General features: G+C 41.5%; 2 protein-coding genes across 2 annotated transcripts in view; one reads left to right on the top strand and one right to left on the bottom strand.

The window, feature by feature from the left end:
• LOC139382327 (alpha-2-macroglobulin-like) overlaps positions 1-16859 on the top strand; it is a 563422-nt gene that overhangs the window by 480590 nt on the left and 65973 nt on the right. The window lies entirely within an intron of this gene.
• LOC139382244 (thiamine transporter 2-like) lies at positions 202-16144 on the bottom strand. Its single transcript, XM_071126112.1, has 5 exons — positions 15950-16144; positions 3361-4159; positions 2481-2673; positions 671-812; positions 202-567 (listed from the first exon to the last, which is right to left on the bottom strand). Exons 1-5 carry the CDS (start codon positions 16142-16144, stop codon positions 394-396), a joined length of 1503 nt encoding a protein of 500 aa, XP_070982213.1. The 3' UTR covers positions 202-393.

The raw sequence follows: 16859 nt of genomic DNA, 5'->3' as shown, positions 1-16859 counted from the left end.
TACTGTACATCTCCATTTTCATATTTAAATATTTTATATATATATATATATGTATATATGTATGAATATATGTGTATATATATATGTATATATATATATATATATATGTGTGCGTGTGTGTATATATATATATATGTCACTATGAAGATGTTGCAGTCTGAATGTGGAGATCTTGCTCAGGAGTATGGCTGCTGGAATAAACCATAGACTGTGTAAAAAATATCAAACAAACAGACTGGAATGTCATCGGTGTCTAATTCAGTAGGGCACAATGTACCAAAACGTTTTGCAACAGAAAACAAAATTATTTTTGGACACATTCAGGTAGAAACTCCCCATTTCAAAACGTTTTCTCCCATTCTGTGCCTACCGAACCAACCCAGGGCCCAGTGGTCAGTTTCTTCTGCTCAGTCTTTGTTCAGGGCAAGTGTCACTGTCTTTCAGACTTGGAGGCTCCTCTGCAGCGGTGGAGTCTCTGTGGCTTTGCCGCACTCTCATTATTGTGTACACACCTCTCAGAAAGAAAATGACAGCGATGGCTGAGAAGTAGCTTCCATAAATGATGAACTGCAAGGAAGAGTGGAGAGAGGTCTGGTTTTTTTCCCCTTTTTCAGTTGTAGGGCTAGCAAGCAGGTATTTTTATCCTGTGACACTTGAACTGTTAACTCACCTGTGGGATGATGCCCAAGCCCAGCCCCCTGCCATCCACCACAACAGATGTGATGATAGTCTGAAGGACCAAAGCCCCAAAGTTGTTTGCTCCAAAGATCAGTGCATATCTCTCCATAGAGAGATCAGTAGCAATTTGGAACCTGGAAGGAAAGAGGGCACATGGTTTTTCCCTCTACCAAATATTTAAGGTTAATTGTTTTACATTTCAGATCTAAAAAGGTTTCCACGTCCCAGGCCATTTAGTTTTTTAAAGATCCAGCTATATCCCACAATCTAAAATGAATAGATAAACACCATGGGGCTGATTCAGACCTAAGTTATGCGAACGCAAATGGAACATTACTCTCTACTCCACATTTTGCAGCCAGGTATTCGTTCAGAGATTCTGGTTTGACAGAGGTATGTCTACAGATATCCTTTTGACCTTTGCTTCATTCCCTCATAATTCCACCACCTTCACGCATGATGAAACAACGAATGGCGTCGAGCAACCTGTCTGTTCTGAGAAACGTCATTTTTTTCCCAATAGAAATAAACAATTCTCCATGCACTGTAATTTTACAAATTGATAAGCTCTAGGTAAATGAGTAAGTTGTTGAGATAAGGGGATTGTAAATATATTTTGCCCTCTGATTGCTGGAGACAAATGTGAAACCAGTCATATGCCAGAAAACTAGGATATATACATTTTCCCACTGATGCTTATGAAATGCTGGTATTATAACCTGCAGGGATGCAATTTGGAGACTCAAACTATCGGCATCTGTAGACATGCGCATATGACAGTATAGTGCCAAACCTACCAAGTTGATTTATGATTTCTAGAATGTTTTAATTATACGCCCTGACTTTTCACTGTATTTTTTTTTACAATTTGTATTGTGTTAAATATTTGCCATAGTCGGTAGCCATCGTTATACCAATACATTTATAACTCCCTTTAGTGTTAGTTTCTTTACATTTTACATCATTCCATTGTTAATTTACCATTCATCTGTCACATTTGTGTGGTTGTTCCTGAGGTTCGCTAGTAATAGTGGACCATATTAGGCTAACGTATTACAATTAGCAATGTAGCCTATTTGAATCATTATGGGACGCAGACCACATGTAGCCGTTTAAACCCGGTGCATGGTTCACAACGACTGGACCCTTTGTCATCACAGTTCCATGATTATTGGGGATTATTAAGGATACAAGATCAGAGTATTTTTTTTTAAATTTACCAATTGGTGCTGAAAAGGAGACCAATACGAGTGTATTTACAAGGCTTTCTTTCATTGATCCCTAATATTCTGAATGTTCTCTCCATATTATACTCTAGTGACTCCGGAGAGAATTGAAATTAAAGCTACCCCAAATTTAAAGGGATGGCATTAGATAAATGTACTGAAAGCCGTATTGAATGAAAACTCCACAAGAAAATTTTTGGCCTGCAAGTAGGAGGGTTTTCAGCGTATGCAAGGGAACCACGCCTGCAAAGCCAGCATAAGGTAAGTCTGAATAGCAACTATTAAGAAAGGCGTAGTAGTTTGAATCGGGCACCATGTAATTATCTTTTCCATTAATTTGGGCATGAGATGTTTAACTAGATCTATCTACATAACCAATGGTGTGGGATGGGCACTCATATTGACATTAGACAACATTGGAGGTATGAAAACATCTGATTTCGGAGTGTAAGGTCCCTGTAACATGTGTCCCTTTAACAATTGACCATCAAAAGGGCATTTCTAAATGTGAAATAAGGCATATTGTTCTTCAGACGGCAGCAGTTCTTAATGTATCATTACTGTATTTGCACTCACATGGCTATTGTGATAAGCAGAATGTAGAGGCACTTGAAGACAATGTAGCCAGCGTAGCAGGCCCAGATGTTGGCTGTGAAAGTCATCGTGAAAAGGGCTGCAGCTCCCAGGCCAGAGAATGAACCCAGAGCCAACTCTCCCCACTGGGCCCAATCCACCTGGGTGAAACCAATACCATAGGCTGTTGCTGCTCCTGCAAGAAACACAGTGCTCTGAGCCCTAACATTTTACATGATGTTGCTATATACCTTTGTGAGGGGGGTGGCAGGTAGCCTAGTGGTTAGAGCGTTGGACTTGTAACCGAAAGGTTGCAAGATCGAATCCCCAAGCTGACAAGGTAAAAAACTGTCGCTCTGCCCCTTAACTAGGCAAGTCAGTTAAGAACAAATTCTTATTTTCAATGACGGCCTAGGAACAGTTCCTAGGCCGTCCTAGGTCCTGGATACCATTGGCAGGAAGCCAGGCGGTGTCAGAGGAAGGCCCTAAAAGCTGCCAAAGACTCCAACCACCCTAGTCATAGACTGTTCTCTCTGCTACTGCACAGCAAGCGGTACCGGTTTTCTAGGTCCAAGAGGCTACCTCCAAGCCATAAGACTCCTGAACAGCTAATCAAATGGCTGCCCAGACTATTTGCATTGCCCCCCCCCTTTCTACGCTGTTGCTACTCTGTTATCTATGTATAGTCACTTTAATAACTACCTACATGTACATATTACCTCCACTAACCGGTGACTCCCTCCGCACATCGACTCTGTGCCGCTATGTTAACTAACTTTGCCTCCCTGGGAAATTCTGGCCTGGCCGTGGCCGACTCGTACTGCGCACACAACGTTTCATGGCGGCGCCAGGAAATGGGTCTAAAGCGTTTTTGGCTACTCACCAAATAGGTTGGACACAGCTTCCACCCCTCCATTGTAGACTGTGAAGTTCTGGGATGGCTCTACGTGCTGCCACAGCACCTGAACATAGTTGACTGTCTGGTTATAGCCACAGGTGGCAAGTGCCCACCACACTGACCAGTACAGCAGCTCCCTGGTAGAGTAACACTGGAGGAAGTCTTTCCACAGCTGGATAAGAACCTGGCTGCAGCTCCTAGTTCTCACTGGCTCCTCAGGGGACTCTGCCATTTCCCCATCACCTGCACACATGCCCTCTCTTCCTAGGGCCTCTGGTAGTTCTTGGGCGTCCAGTTCTTCTACATTTCCAGTTTCATGCCTCTCCTGACTCCGATGGAAGAACATGCTTCTCTGTGGCATGGGCAGGATGAGGGAAGTCACCAGGGCGATGAAGAGCAACACCAGGGTAAGTACCAGGATGTTGTTGTAGGACATGAGGTTGAAACTGACCAGCAACTGTCCCAGCACAGATCCCATTGTGTAGCCTAGCAGCTGTACACTACGGCAGTAGGATGTAGCTTTGCGGTAGTGTTTCAGCTCCGCTATGCTGTAGATGTATGAAAAGTAGGCCACCTCGCTGGCTGTCACCACAGCGTAGGCAAACTGCATTGCCTGCATGGCTGCCACTCCCTGCAACCAGAGCAGCATTGCCGTGGTAACAAAGAGGTTGATGCACTGGAACACCACGACGGGCTTGTAGCGCAGCCAATCGGTGAGCAGGAAGACGGGCACCAGCACAGCCAGGTAGGAGTATGTCCACACAGGGAAAATCTCATTGGTCACCTGAGGTAAATGGTAATGATGTCAAAGACTGGTGGTGTGTTCATATTGGTAAGTATTGAGAAATTAATTCCCAAGTCGGAAAACCCACTAAATGACCCTCCAAATCTGAGTTCCAAGTGGGAAACTCAGACCAGAATGAATGACGATGCCTGACCTTTCACATTCAGATCAAAAGATGGCGGACATAGCCATTTACAACCTTAGTAATGTGTCCAATAGTCTATGGCTTGACACATTGTCAACGTAAGCAAGCTAACTCATTTATTAGCAACATTATCTTGCTTAGCCATCTAGTTTCTCATTAGTTTCATAGTTTTTCAGATTTCAAGCACTCAAATGCATTCATGATGACATCCAGAGTTCACCAATTGGGAGCTATGAGTTCCCGAAAAGCATTGGAACGCGCCATCAGTGGACCCTACCAAGAATACTCTCTTTATATTTCTTCACGTCATTCAATACATTGCACTTTTTTTTATCAAGCAGGCAATAAAGGTATCATAACACCTGGTACATTGACTCAATGATTAGGGTAACACTTTAACACATTGACACAGTCCTAACCATGTCATAATATGTTGTAACTTGTCATGACACATACAGCATCTTTAGACCTGTTGTGACATACAGTGGGGCAAAAAAATATTTAGTCAGCCACCAATTGTGCAAGTTCTCCCACTTAAAGATGAGAGGTCTAATTTTCATCATAGGTACACTTCAACTATGACAGACAAAATGAGAGAAAAAAATCCAGAAAATCACAGTAGGATTTTTTTATGAATTTATTTGCAAATTATGGTGGAAAATAAGTATTTGGTCACCTACAAACAAGCAAGATTTCTGGCTCTCACAGACCTGTAACTTCTTCTTTAAGAGGCTCCTCTGTCCTCCACTTGTTACCTGTATTAAACTTGTTTGAACTTGTTATCATTTTTAAAGACACCTGTCCACAACCTCAAACAGTCACACTCCAAACTTCACTATGGCCAAGACCAAAGAGCTGTCAAAGGACACCAGAAACAAAATCTGCAGTGCCAGACGTGTCCCCCTGCTTAAGCCAGTACATGTTCAGGCCCCTCTGAAGTTTGCTAGAGAGTATTTGGATGATCCAGAAGAAGATTGGGGGAATGTCATATGGTCAGATGAAACCAAAATATAAATTTTTGGTAAAAACTCAACTTGTTGTGTTTGGAGGACAAAGAATGCTGAGTTGCATCCAAAGAACATCATACCTACTGTGAAGCATGGGGGTGGAAACATCATGCTTTGGGGCTGTTTTTCTGCAAAGGGACCAGGACGACTGATCCGTGTAAAGGAAAGAATGAATGGGGCCATGTATCGTGAGATTTTGAGTGAAAACCTCCTTCCATCAGCAAGGGCATTGAAGATGAAACGTGGCTGGGTCTTTCAGCATGACAATGATCCCAACCACACTGCCCGGGCAACGAAGGAGTGGCTTCGTAAGAAGCATTTCAAGGTCCTGGAGTGGCCTAGCCAGTCTCCAGATCTCAACCCCATAGAAAGTCTTTGGAGGGAGTTGAAAGTCCGTGTTGCCCAGCAACAGCCCCAAAACATCACTGCTCTAGAGGAGATCTGCATGGAGGAATGGGCCAGCAACAGTGTGTGAAAACCTTGTGAAGACTTACAGAAAACGTTTGACCTCTGTCATTGCCAACAAAGGGTATATAACAAAGTATTGAGAAACTTTTGTTATTGACCAAATACTTATTTTCCACCATAATTTGCAAATAAATTAATTAAAAGTCCTACAATGTGATTATCTGGATTTTTTTTCTCATTTTGTCTGTCATAGTTGAAGTGTACCTATGATGAAAATTACAGGCCTCATCTTTTTAACTGGGAGAACTTGCACAATTGGTGGCTGACTAACTGTATATTGCGTTATTTTATGGCTGGTTATGACGCCTACACAAGTGTCAACCTACCACACAAGGTAAAACATTGCATTTCCTTGTTATAGCCTACTTGTCAAAAGTATGCCCCTTGTTATATAATATTTTCTGAAATTGACCATATTAAATTACCATTGTAATTGCTCACAAATTGATGTCAGACATGCACCTACCACAATGCTCTGTTGCTGATGACTGGACTGAATGCAGGAGCAGATTTCAGGAGAAGTATTGATGACTCTTTTTGATCGATGACTGACATAAGGGCATGTACGTGATAGGCCTATCTGGCTTATATGATTATGTTGGTCATAACGCTTCTAGGCAGTGTCAAAGTGTATTTTCTTAGTCCAAGTAAAGTGACACAGGAGGGTCAAAAGGCTTCTTGACAGTGTATTTTAGTTCAAATCGATGAAAAAAGCATGACAGTGAACAGAATTCATTACAACAACAACAAATGACTTAAGAAACAAACTTTCAAATGAGAGGATACTTCTTGGCTGGGGGAAAAACATTGTTTTGACACACTTATGTAGTTGTCAATATATTCACAACTGGTCACACAATATATGGGTCATGACAGTGTTATGACCATATTATGACAGGTTGTTACAAGTTATGTCAGCTGTTATGACATTAAGACATGGTTATGACCGTATCATAACATGTTATGACGCTGGGTGTCAACTAAAGGGTTCCCGTGATTAGAAATACAGTAGATTGGTATGGTATTGGTTGAGATTATAAATATAAATCAATTGCTTGACAAAGAACCCAATGCTCACTCTGACAGAGCTCCAGAGCTCCTCTGTGGAGATGGGAGAACCTTCCAGAAGGACAACCGTCTCTGCAGCACTCCACCAATCAGGCCTTTTTGGTAGAGGGGCCAGACGGAATCCACTCCTCAGTAAAATGCACATAACAGCTCGCTTGGAGTTTGCCAAAAAGGTACCTAAAGGACTCTGACCACGAGAAACAAATTATCTGGTCTAATGAAATCAAGATGGAACTCTTTGGCCTGAATGCCAAGCGTCACATCTGGAGGAAACCTGGCACCATCCCTACGATGAAGCATGGTGGTGGCAGCAGGATAGAGGGAAAGATGAACAGAGCAAACTACAGAGAGATCCTTGATGAAAACCTGCTCCAGAGCGCTCAGGACCTCAGACTGTGGCGAAGGTTCACCTTCCAACAGGACAACGACCCTAAGCACACAGCCAAGACAACGCAGGAGTGGCTTTGGGACAAGTCTCTAAATGTCCTTGAGTGGTACGGCAACTGCTCCGCCCACAACCGTAAGGCTCTCCAGAGGGTAGTGAGGTCTGCACAACGCATCACCGGGGGCAAACTACCTGCCCTCCAGGACACCTACACCACCCGATGTCACAGGAAGGCCATAAAGGTCATCAAGGACAACAACCACCCGAGCCACTGCCTGTTCACCCCACTATCATCCAGAAGGCGAGGTCAGTACAGGTGCATCAAAGCTGGGACCGAGAGACTGAAAAACAGCTTCTATCTCAAGGCCATCAGACTGTTAAACAGCCACCACTAACATTGAGTGGCTGCTGCCAACACACTGACTCAACTCCAGCCACTTTAATAATGGGAATTGATGGGAAATGATGTCAAATATATCACTAGCCACTTTAAACAATGCTACCTAATATAATGTTTACATACCCTACATTATTCATCTCATATGTATATGTATATACTGTACTCTATATCATCTACTGCATCTTTATGTAATACATGTATCACTAGCCACTTTAACTATTCCACTTTGTTTACATACTCATCTCATATGTATATACTGCACTCAATACCATCTACTGTATCTTGCCTATGCCGCTCTGTACCATCACTCATTCATATCTTTATGTACATATTCTTTATCCCCTTACACTTGTGTCTATAAGGTAGTAGTTTTGGAATTGTTAGCTAGATTACTTGTTGATTATTACTGCATTGTCGGAACTAGAAGCACAAGCATTTCGCTACACTCGCATTAACATCTGCTAACCATGTGTATGTGACAAATAAAATTTAATTTGATTTGAGTGGCGAAGCCAGAGAACGGACTTGAACCCAATCGAACATCTCTGGAGAGACCTGAAAACAGCTATGCAGCAATGCTCCCCACCCAACCTAACAGAGCTTGAGAGGATCTGCAGAGAAGAATGGGAGAAACTCCCCAAGTACACCTGTGCCAAGCTTGTAGCGTCATACCCAAGAAAACTCGAGGCTGTAATCGCTGCCAAAGGTGCTTCAACAAAGTACTGAGTAAAGGGTCTGAATACTTATGATATTTCCTTTTTTTATACATTTGCAAAAAAATTCAAAACTGTTTTTGCTTTTTCATTATGGAGTATTGTTTGTAGATTGACAGAATAAAAAATAATAATTGAATCAATTTTAGAATAAGGCTAACGTTACAAAATGTGGAAAAAGTCAAGGGGTCTGAATACTTTCTAAATGTACCGTATGTAACAAGCTGTGGGATTAATCTTCAAGAGTAAAAAATAAATAAGGGTAATTGCAAAATGTTATGATTTGAAACTGATATTTGGATAAAATTCACAACAAATATTTCCATTTTATCTTATGAATTTCATATTGACCAAAAACTCTAAATTGACCAACATTAATATACAGGGCTGGGGAAAGGTATTTGCCCACTTTCTAATGAATCTTATTAGATCTTCAACCAAAACCTAATATTAGATAAAGGAAACGTGTGAACAAATAACACAACAATTACATACTTATTTCATAAACAAAGCTATGTAACACCCAATGCCCCTGTGCGGTGTTATAGTGCAGTGCTTATGCAGGTTGAGGAGTAATGCTGGGAAAGGTACACTTTCTTGTATACGGGAGCCTCAGAGTGGAATGTGTAGCCTTTTCCCATAAAAACGATGTCCTCTCTGGGCAGCTTTAAAAGTAAAGTTAAACACTTGTATTCTGTGCCCATATGAATGTACCCTACGATGTAACTGCAATGATTAGATGTTTTTATGTTTTATTATCTAGCTGTCATACTGTGTTCAACCGTGCTTGATTTTAGCCATCGTGTTTCAAGAGGACCACAATTGAAATAAGTCCCAAACTTTGTGTGTTATCCTATTTTATTCATGTGCATGTATGGCTTTTTTCAAGATGTATGGGTCCTTGATTTTTTTTAAATGGTCAAATTAATAACATAAACTAAACTCAAGACCGGTCGGGTAAAAAACTTTATCAGCTTCCACTCAATGTAGGAGAGTGTACCTTTTGTAAAACACAAAGGGCCAGTGGTGTAGAGGTGGGTATACACAGGTAAAAGCCGTATACCCCCTTTTATTTTTTAGTGGGCATTGCTTATACTCACTACTTAATCTTTACCGATGCGTGTCAAAGTAGTATAGTGGAGGTATACGATTTATCAATTATGTAGTACAATAGAGAAAGCATGCACAAAGTAGCCTACACGATCGCAAAACACGTGAAATACAGTGTATTCACATGCGCGCTGCACACAGCCTAGTTTCAACGGAATATAATCTGTAGGCAGCAAGAGTGTGCAGCTCCCAAATGGTTTTGGCATGGAGCAGCTCACAGAAGATTGACATCGGTAGCTGGTAGGGTAGGAAAGACGTTTCAACTTATATTTACACAACTACTAACTAAGGCAACAATAGGTATGTAAACCAGGTATTGAAAAGGTTTAGTCCTAAGTGTTGGTTAGTAGGCTATTTGCAATTTGTCGTCATGTACTGTTTGCATCAGGGGCGTAGACATGGATGAGCCTGGGTGGACAGAGGCCCACCCACTGAGGAGCCAGGCCCTGACAGGCCCACCCAATCAGATTGATGTGGTTTAAGCATTGCTGTGGACTCTTAGACCATGAAATGTTTGTATTTTCTCTATTAACAAAGTGTGGTTTTTAGAGTGGAAATCTGAAAAATATACAGGAAAACTCATAAATAAAAAAAACATGGAAAACCTACAATATTTCACAAAGGGTGCCTTTCTTTCGCTGGGTGGGCCGTTTGGGAACGTTTTGGCAAAATTAGAGTATACCTACTTCTCCAGGCACCACTGCATAGGGCTGATGGAAAGACAACAGTCACACACAGCATGATGTTAAAGGAAAGGCAGTCCATAAACTCGGACATAATAAGCCAGTAGGTACCAATCATAAGAATACAAAAATACAACCATTAAGTATTTATTTCCCAATCTAATGTTACAACTATTACTTCCCATTGCAAAAAAAAAAGAGGTTATATTTGACTTACGCTCCATGACGTACACTAAGGAAGAAATTGTTGGCTGAATAGATGGATGCAGTTCAATGCATGAATAATAGAATTCACCATTACATTTCTTGGTCGTCTACATTTTTTTGCTATCAGGTTGTAAATCACAGCTGGCCTGGAACATTGTTTGTTGCCTGCATTCGGCATGCACTGTTTCAGTTTCAATGACTGAATAGTCTGGACAAAAATGGACGAATGTAACTAAGGCAGTGTTGCCAATTTAGCGACTTTGTCGCTATATTTAGCAAGTATTCAGACCCCTTTAGCGACACATTTTTTAAAAAATCGACTAGGGACAACTCTAGTGACTTTTTCTGGTGTTATTGGAGACTTTTGACGTGAAAGCACATCTTTCTTACGCTTCTCAATGAGCAGCGGGTGCTGTCGTGGCCCCCCGTCCCGTCCCAAAGCACTCACAGGCATCCCAGTCCTCACTCAGCAGTCCCTCCCAGCTGCAGGCAGAGCAGGAGATGTTCACCCCTCCATGTCCAGACTTCAAATGAATCGCGCATGCGGGAAGCCACAGCAGGCTGATCCCTCCCTGGCTTACATTCAGGGCGGGATGTAAAATGTTCTTTGTCTAAAATAAATCACTGCACAAAAATAAATCACTGCATTTGACTCACACTGCCTCAGACACTTACTCACCTTGTCAACTGTGTGTGTGTACCTCTCTGTGACATAAGCTAAACCTCTAGCTGTCTAGCTCATCATGTTTCAGTCTAAAATGTACACCGAAAAACACCGAAAGGAGTGGAAATCAAACCCTGAACTCAAAAGGCTGGTTGAAGCCGTTTATTGATAAGGTACTTTAGTGACACCAAGCAGACAATTATTGTTGAGTTGGAGGGAGGAGATGCCAAATCTATTGTGGCTTTCCTCGAGAAGTGTTGTCTTAAAAAAGAGAAACTCCTGGGGATAGGGACTGGCAATTCCTCTGTTATGACGGGGATTAACAATGGGGTCCATAAAGTGCTTGAAGGAGGAGTATGGCCTCGTATCTGGTTCTTATTCGCTGTGTGTGCCACTCTCTGCAGCTTGCTCATTTGTAGTTCTCAACATATTTAGGGTGTTTTTTACTCACGTTTTGTCTCTCCCGTGACGTTATTCCTCTCTCCTACAGCATCCATCACAATTACATGCACATGGCCAAATATGCAAATTAACTGATGCCATCATTTAGCGACTTTTAGGACAGCCAATAGCTGTGAGGAGTTGGCAACACTGAACTAAGGCTGGGAATGTCAATAAAATCAAACGAGCAAGGGCAAGTCAGTTATAATGTGGCTAATAGGCTAGCGTATCTATTTATGTAGCAAGCTAAAAACACAGAGCCTAACGTTAGGCTGATATCTAGCTAGCTGCTAGGAGGATGTAACGTCAAGCCATTGGAGGAGTGGGTAACAGACATTTTTCGGTGTTATACACAGCTAGAGATGCAGGTGTCATTTGGTTAGCTAGCAAGAACTTGAATGACTGTTATACAGTTAGCATATCTCTTGCATTCACAAATTCACTCTGGCTATCTATTCCGATTTCAGAGCATTCTCCTCAGTCTGAGTGTGCCAGAGTGCAGAACAACTGATTAATTTACGAACGCACAACAACTAATGAATATGACTGGTGTCCGTAAACATAGGCACAAAAAAAAGTAATAGTTTGTGAAGAACGCTCTAGATAACAAGTAAACAGCCTAACCAGCTCTGCTACGGTGACTACAATGGTCAGAGTGAGGTGTTCTCTCATTTGTGTCGAAGTAGCAAGCTAGCCAACTTTAGCCAGTTAGCTTGGATGCTTGTCTGGGACAAGCATGCATTGGCAGGCAAGCTGCAGAAAGATGAGGCTACAATTCAAATCAAATATACCTTTTCATGGTTGTTTGAGCAATAGGACTGTAATAGGACTCCCATGGTGTTTTACATACTTGCAGAAATCCATTCAAGTGTTTTTTTGTGGCTTTTGGCAAATGCGTTCTAATGATCTAAATTCCTGCTGTTGCAACAGCCTGCAAACACAAAGTCCAGTTCAAAGTGAATGATGGCAGGCCCGTGTGGCAAATTACTTGTTTGTATTAAGGTATAAAGGTAGCTCTGAATGGCTTAAACGCACATGTCTGTGTAGACTCCGGTCCTGGACAAGAGATGTTTTTATTTGGTTTTATTTTGTGCAGTGTCTATTAATTGCTATAGATTGCTATAGAATTTTCATTTTTTTTTTACAACATTTTTATTTGACTTGGCAAGTCAGTTAAGAACAAATTCTTATTTACAATGACGGCCTACCCCGGACAAACCCTCTCCTAACCCGGACGATGCTGGGCTAATTGTGTGCCGCCCCATAGGACTCCCGATCACGGCCGGTCGTGATACAGCCCGGGATCGAACCAGGGTCTGTAAAGATGCCTCTAGCACTGAGATGCAGTGCCTCAGACCGCTGTGCCACTCGTGCCCCAAAATGCCTTCATTTCCATAATTCCCAAAAATTCTAAGAATTTATGAAAAGGTGAAAATTACCATCTCTAAGTGATCAATTGTCACAATAAAATAAAAAAATATCATATTCCTGGGGGTGTATATGAATAGATTTGAATAAGAGTCCATTTAGCTAAAAATGCTGTCAGTTCCACTTTAGATGCAACAATGTTTCACACACAAGTTATTTTTAAAGAGATGGCAAACAACAGCAAGCACGTTGAATTAAAAAAAACAGTTCCACTCACCAGATGATGATCATTTGAAACTTAACTTGTTGAAAGTTAGAATCTAACAAATTAGCACCAACTTCCTTTTTGATAACATCTGCTGCATCTCCTGCAAACTAGCCAACAAAAAAGCTAGCAAGACTGTGGGAAAACTACTGTTCACTATTGTGCAGTGACCTGTTGACCTCCATACGTTTTTGTAAAAACGGTCCCACTCATTAACTCAAAATGTGATTGGTTGATTCCACTGTCACTACAAAATTTTGCCCTAAAACAGTTGAATGACAGATGCCTTATCTAACTTCTGATGGCCTAGCCAGTGGCTGAATTAACTAGCTAGATTTATCTTCCCAGAGACCAGCAAAGAAAAATCTTTCAGTGTTAACTCTTTCCTTTCCAACAAAAACTGAAGACTATAAGAAAAGGAGGACTGAGCACGCCCCCATTCTTATCAACGGGGCTGTAGTGGAGCAGTCTGAGAGCTTCAAGTTCCTTGGTGTCCACATCACCAACAAACTATCATGGTCCAAACACACCAAGACAGTCGTGAAGAAGGCACAACAAAGCTTATTCCCCCTCAGGACACTGAAAAAATTTGGCATGGTCCTCAGATCCTCAAAAAGTTCTACAGCTGCACCATCGAGAGCATCCTGACTGGTTGCATCACTGCCTGGTATGACAACTGCTCGGCCTCCGACCGCAAGGTACTACAGAGGGTAGTGCGTACAGCCCAGTACATCACTGGGGCAAAGCTTCCTACCATCCAGGACCTCTATACCAGGCAGTGTCAGAAGAATGCCCTAAAAATTGTCAAAGATTCCAGCCCCCCAATCATAGACTGTTCTCTCTGCTACCACATGGCAAGCGATACCGGATCGCCAAGACTAGGTCCAAAAGGCTTCTTAACTGCTTCTAACCCCAAGCCAATAGACTCTTGAACAGCTAATCAAATGGCTACCCAGACTATTTGTATTGTCTCCTCACCCCCTCTTTTAAGCTGCTGCTACTCATTGTTTATCTATGCATACTCACTTTAACTCTACCTACATGTACATATTACCTCAATTATCTCGACTAACCTGTGCCCCCACACATTGACTCTGTACCGGTACCCCCTGTATAGAGCCTCGCTACTGTTATTTTACTGCTGCTGTTTAAATATTTGTTATTTTAATTTACATTTTAATTTTTCTTAACTGCATTTTTGGTTTAGGGCTTGCAAGTAAGAATTTCACTTTAAGGTCTACACCTGTTGTATTCGGGGCATTTGACAAATACAATTTGATTTGATTTGAGATTAAATCAGAACATCATTGAAAATGATAATAATATAATCATTATTTTTATATTCTAATCATTATTTTATAAATCTTCAGCTTTCTCTGAAGGCGTAGAAGGCCCATTGTTGCCCACTGCAGAGTGGCTTCTCTCAGCATGCATTTCTTCACTGTTCTCAATGTCTGAAGAATCGATATGTTGTTCCAAATACAGTGGGCATAATGGGAACCATGTCATCCCAAACGTTTTACCTTTGACTCATCTGTCCCATGGAACATTCTTCCAAGAGTCTTGATGATCGTCCAGGTGCTTACAGGTACTTTTTGGCAAAAACTACAGTCAACTTTTTGGATGAGATGGGTCCCATTATGTCTGGCGAAAGCCAAACACTGCATTCCACAGTAAGAACCTCATACCAACGGTCAAGCATGGTGATGGTAGTGTGATAGTTTGGGGATACTTTTCTGCCTCAGGACCCAGACATATTGCCTTAATAGAAGGAACCATGAATTCTGCTCTGCATCAGAGAATTCTACAGGAGAATGTCAGGCCATTTGTCTGTGAGCTGAAACTGAAGCGCAGCTGGGTCCTGCAGCAAGACAATGATCCTAAACACACAATCAAGTGTACATGGTTAAAATGGTTCAAAAGTAACACATTTTAAGTTTTGTAATGGCCTAGTCAAGTCCAGACCTAATACCAATTGAGATGTGTCAGGACTTCAAACAAGCAGTCGCTGAGTTAAGGCAGTTCTGCGTGCAAGAGTTGGCCAAAAATCCTCCACAGCGATGTGGGAGACTGATCAACAACTACAGGAAGCAGTTATTTGCAGTCATTGCAGCTAAAGGTGACACAACCAGTTACTGAGTGTAAGAGGGCGATTAATTTTTCACACAGGGGAATTGGGTGTTGCATAACTTTCTTAATTAAATGAATAAAATAAGAATAAAATGTTTTATTTGTAAACTCCGGTTCCCTTTATCTAATATTAGGTTTTGGTTGAAGATCTGACAACATTCAGTATCAAAAATATGCAAAAAAAAATATATATATACTATAGGCTATTTATATTAATACACAAAAGTATGAGTTTGACCTTTTCTTTTTTCTAAGGTATTCTCTTAGTTGTACTGCTAAACCTGATGTAAAGAAGTGACATTTTATATAATCATGTGAATATGTCTAAATACCATATAAGGTAACTAACCCCCGCATAGGAGCCTATACTTCTATACTTCTAAACCTTTGAGAAAATACAATCATTCTTATCAAGTATACAAATTAAAAATGGAGAACGTTCCAAAGGTCAAACATAAAAAAAGTGAGGCTGCTAGGATATTTACTTTAGGGTCTCAAAAATATTTTTTTTTGTCAATAAAACCGATGATAATTGATAAATTTAAACAAACTTCTTAGGCATGTAGAGACACTAATCAAGCATTAGTATATTGAATAACTTTCCATTATCAGGCTGTTACAACTGAACCTGTGTTACTTTGTTCCATGGTCTCCTCATAGATATAGTGCTGTCCAAAATCTCAAAAGTGCGGGAATGACAACATTTTATTGACATTTTAGTACTGTAGTAGCTTACCTTTTCCACTGTCAGGTTTTTGTCTGGACCTGTCAGGTAAGGTATGAGGAAAGGTTCTATAGGTTTCACAGTACTGAAAAACCCATAGATGCACAGCAGAGTGGTGGGATAGCCCCATCCTGCCCTCCACTGCTTCAATGCCTCCAGCCTCACAGATCCAAAGAGATAGTCACCAGTGTCACCACACAACTTCATGACTTTCACGTGCTGAGGTTCTGCTGCTTTACCTGCTCAGATGAGTCTGTTCTTTCATGCCACATATGCTGGAGTTTACCTGCTCAGATTTAACTGTGTTACCTGTCCAGGCTAATCGGCTCCCTACTATAATACTGTAGTAGTAGCGTACTAGTCTCAGGTTGTGTGTGTAATCAATGAGCTCTGTCTGTCAATCAACAACTTGCTCAAAGGGCACTGCTTCTGGTCCACTCACATGTTCCTTCTAGAACTGAGACATGAGCTCAATAAATAAAACAAATAAATCATACCTGCACATCAGCTGTACACCTTATCTTTTTTAGTTTACTTATAGAGTAGTTGGAGTAGGCTAAATCATGCTTCTGCAACATGTACCCACTGGACAAAACTGCTTTAAGTGTTGTTTCTACGTCACAAACGTGTGAGATCAAATAGTGACTAAAGTTCAGGGCAGGGTACTGTGCAGAGGCTGGCTAGTGGTGACTATTTAACAGTCTGATGGCCTTGAGATATAAGATGTTTTTCAGTCTCTTGGTCCCAGCTTTGGTCCTTGATGATCTTCTTGGCCTTCTTGTGACACCGGGTGCTATAGATGTCCTAGAGGGCAGGCAGTGTGCCCCCGGTGATGCATTTGGCAGACTGCACCACCTTTTGGAGAGCCCTGCGGTTGTGGACTGTGCAGTTAGCGTGCCAGGCGGGGATGCAGCCCGACCAG

The sequence above is a fragment of the Oncorhynchus clarkii genome, chromosome 24, assembly GCF_045791955.1.
Source record: "Oncorhynchus clarkii lewisi isolate Uvic-CL-2024 chromosome 24, UVic_Ocla_1.0, whole genome shotgun sequence".
Classification (NCBI taxonomy): Eukaryota; Metazoa; Chordata; class Actinopteri; order Salmoniformes; family Salmonidae; genus Oncorhynchus; species Oncorhynchus clarkii.
This window is presented reverse-complemented; position numbering and strand designations above follow the sequence as displayed.

Coding starts and splice junctions, on each gene's coding strand:
- LOC139382244 (XM_071126112.1), bottom strand. CDS start 16,144: ATGAAGTTGTGTGGTGACACTGGTGACTATCTCTTTGGATCTGTGAGG. Junction 2,674..3,360: donor AGCTGTGTCCAACCTATTTG/GTGAGTAGCCAA, acceptor TGTTTCTTGCAG/GAGCAGCAACAGCCTATGGT. Junction 568..670: donor GCTTGGGCATCATCCCACAG/GTGAGTTAACAG, acceptor TCTTCCTTGCAG/TTCATCATTTATGGAAGCTA.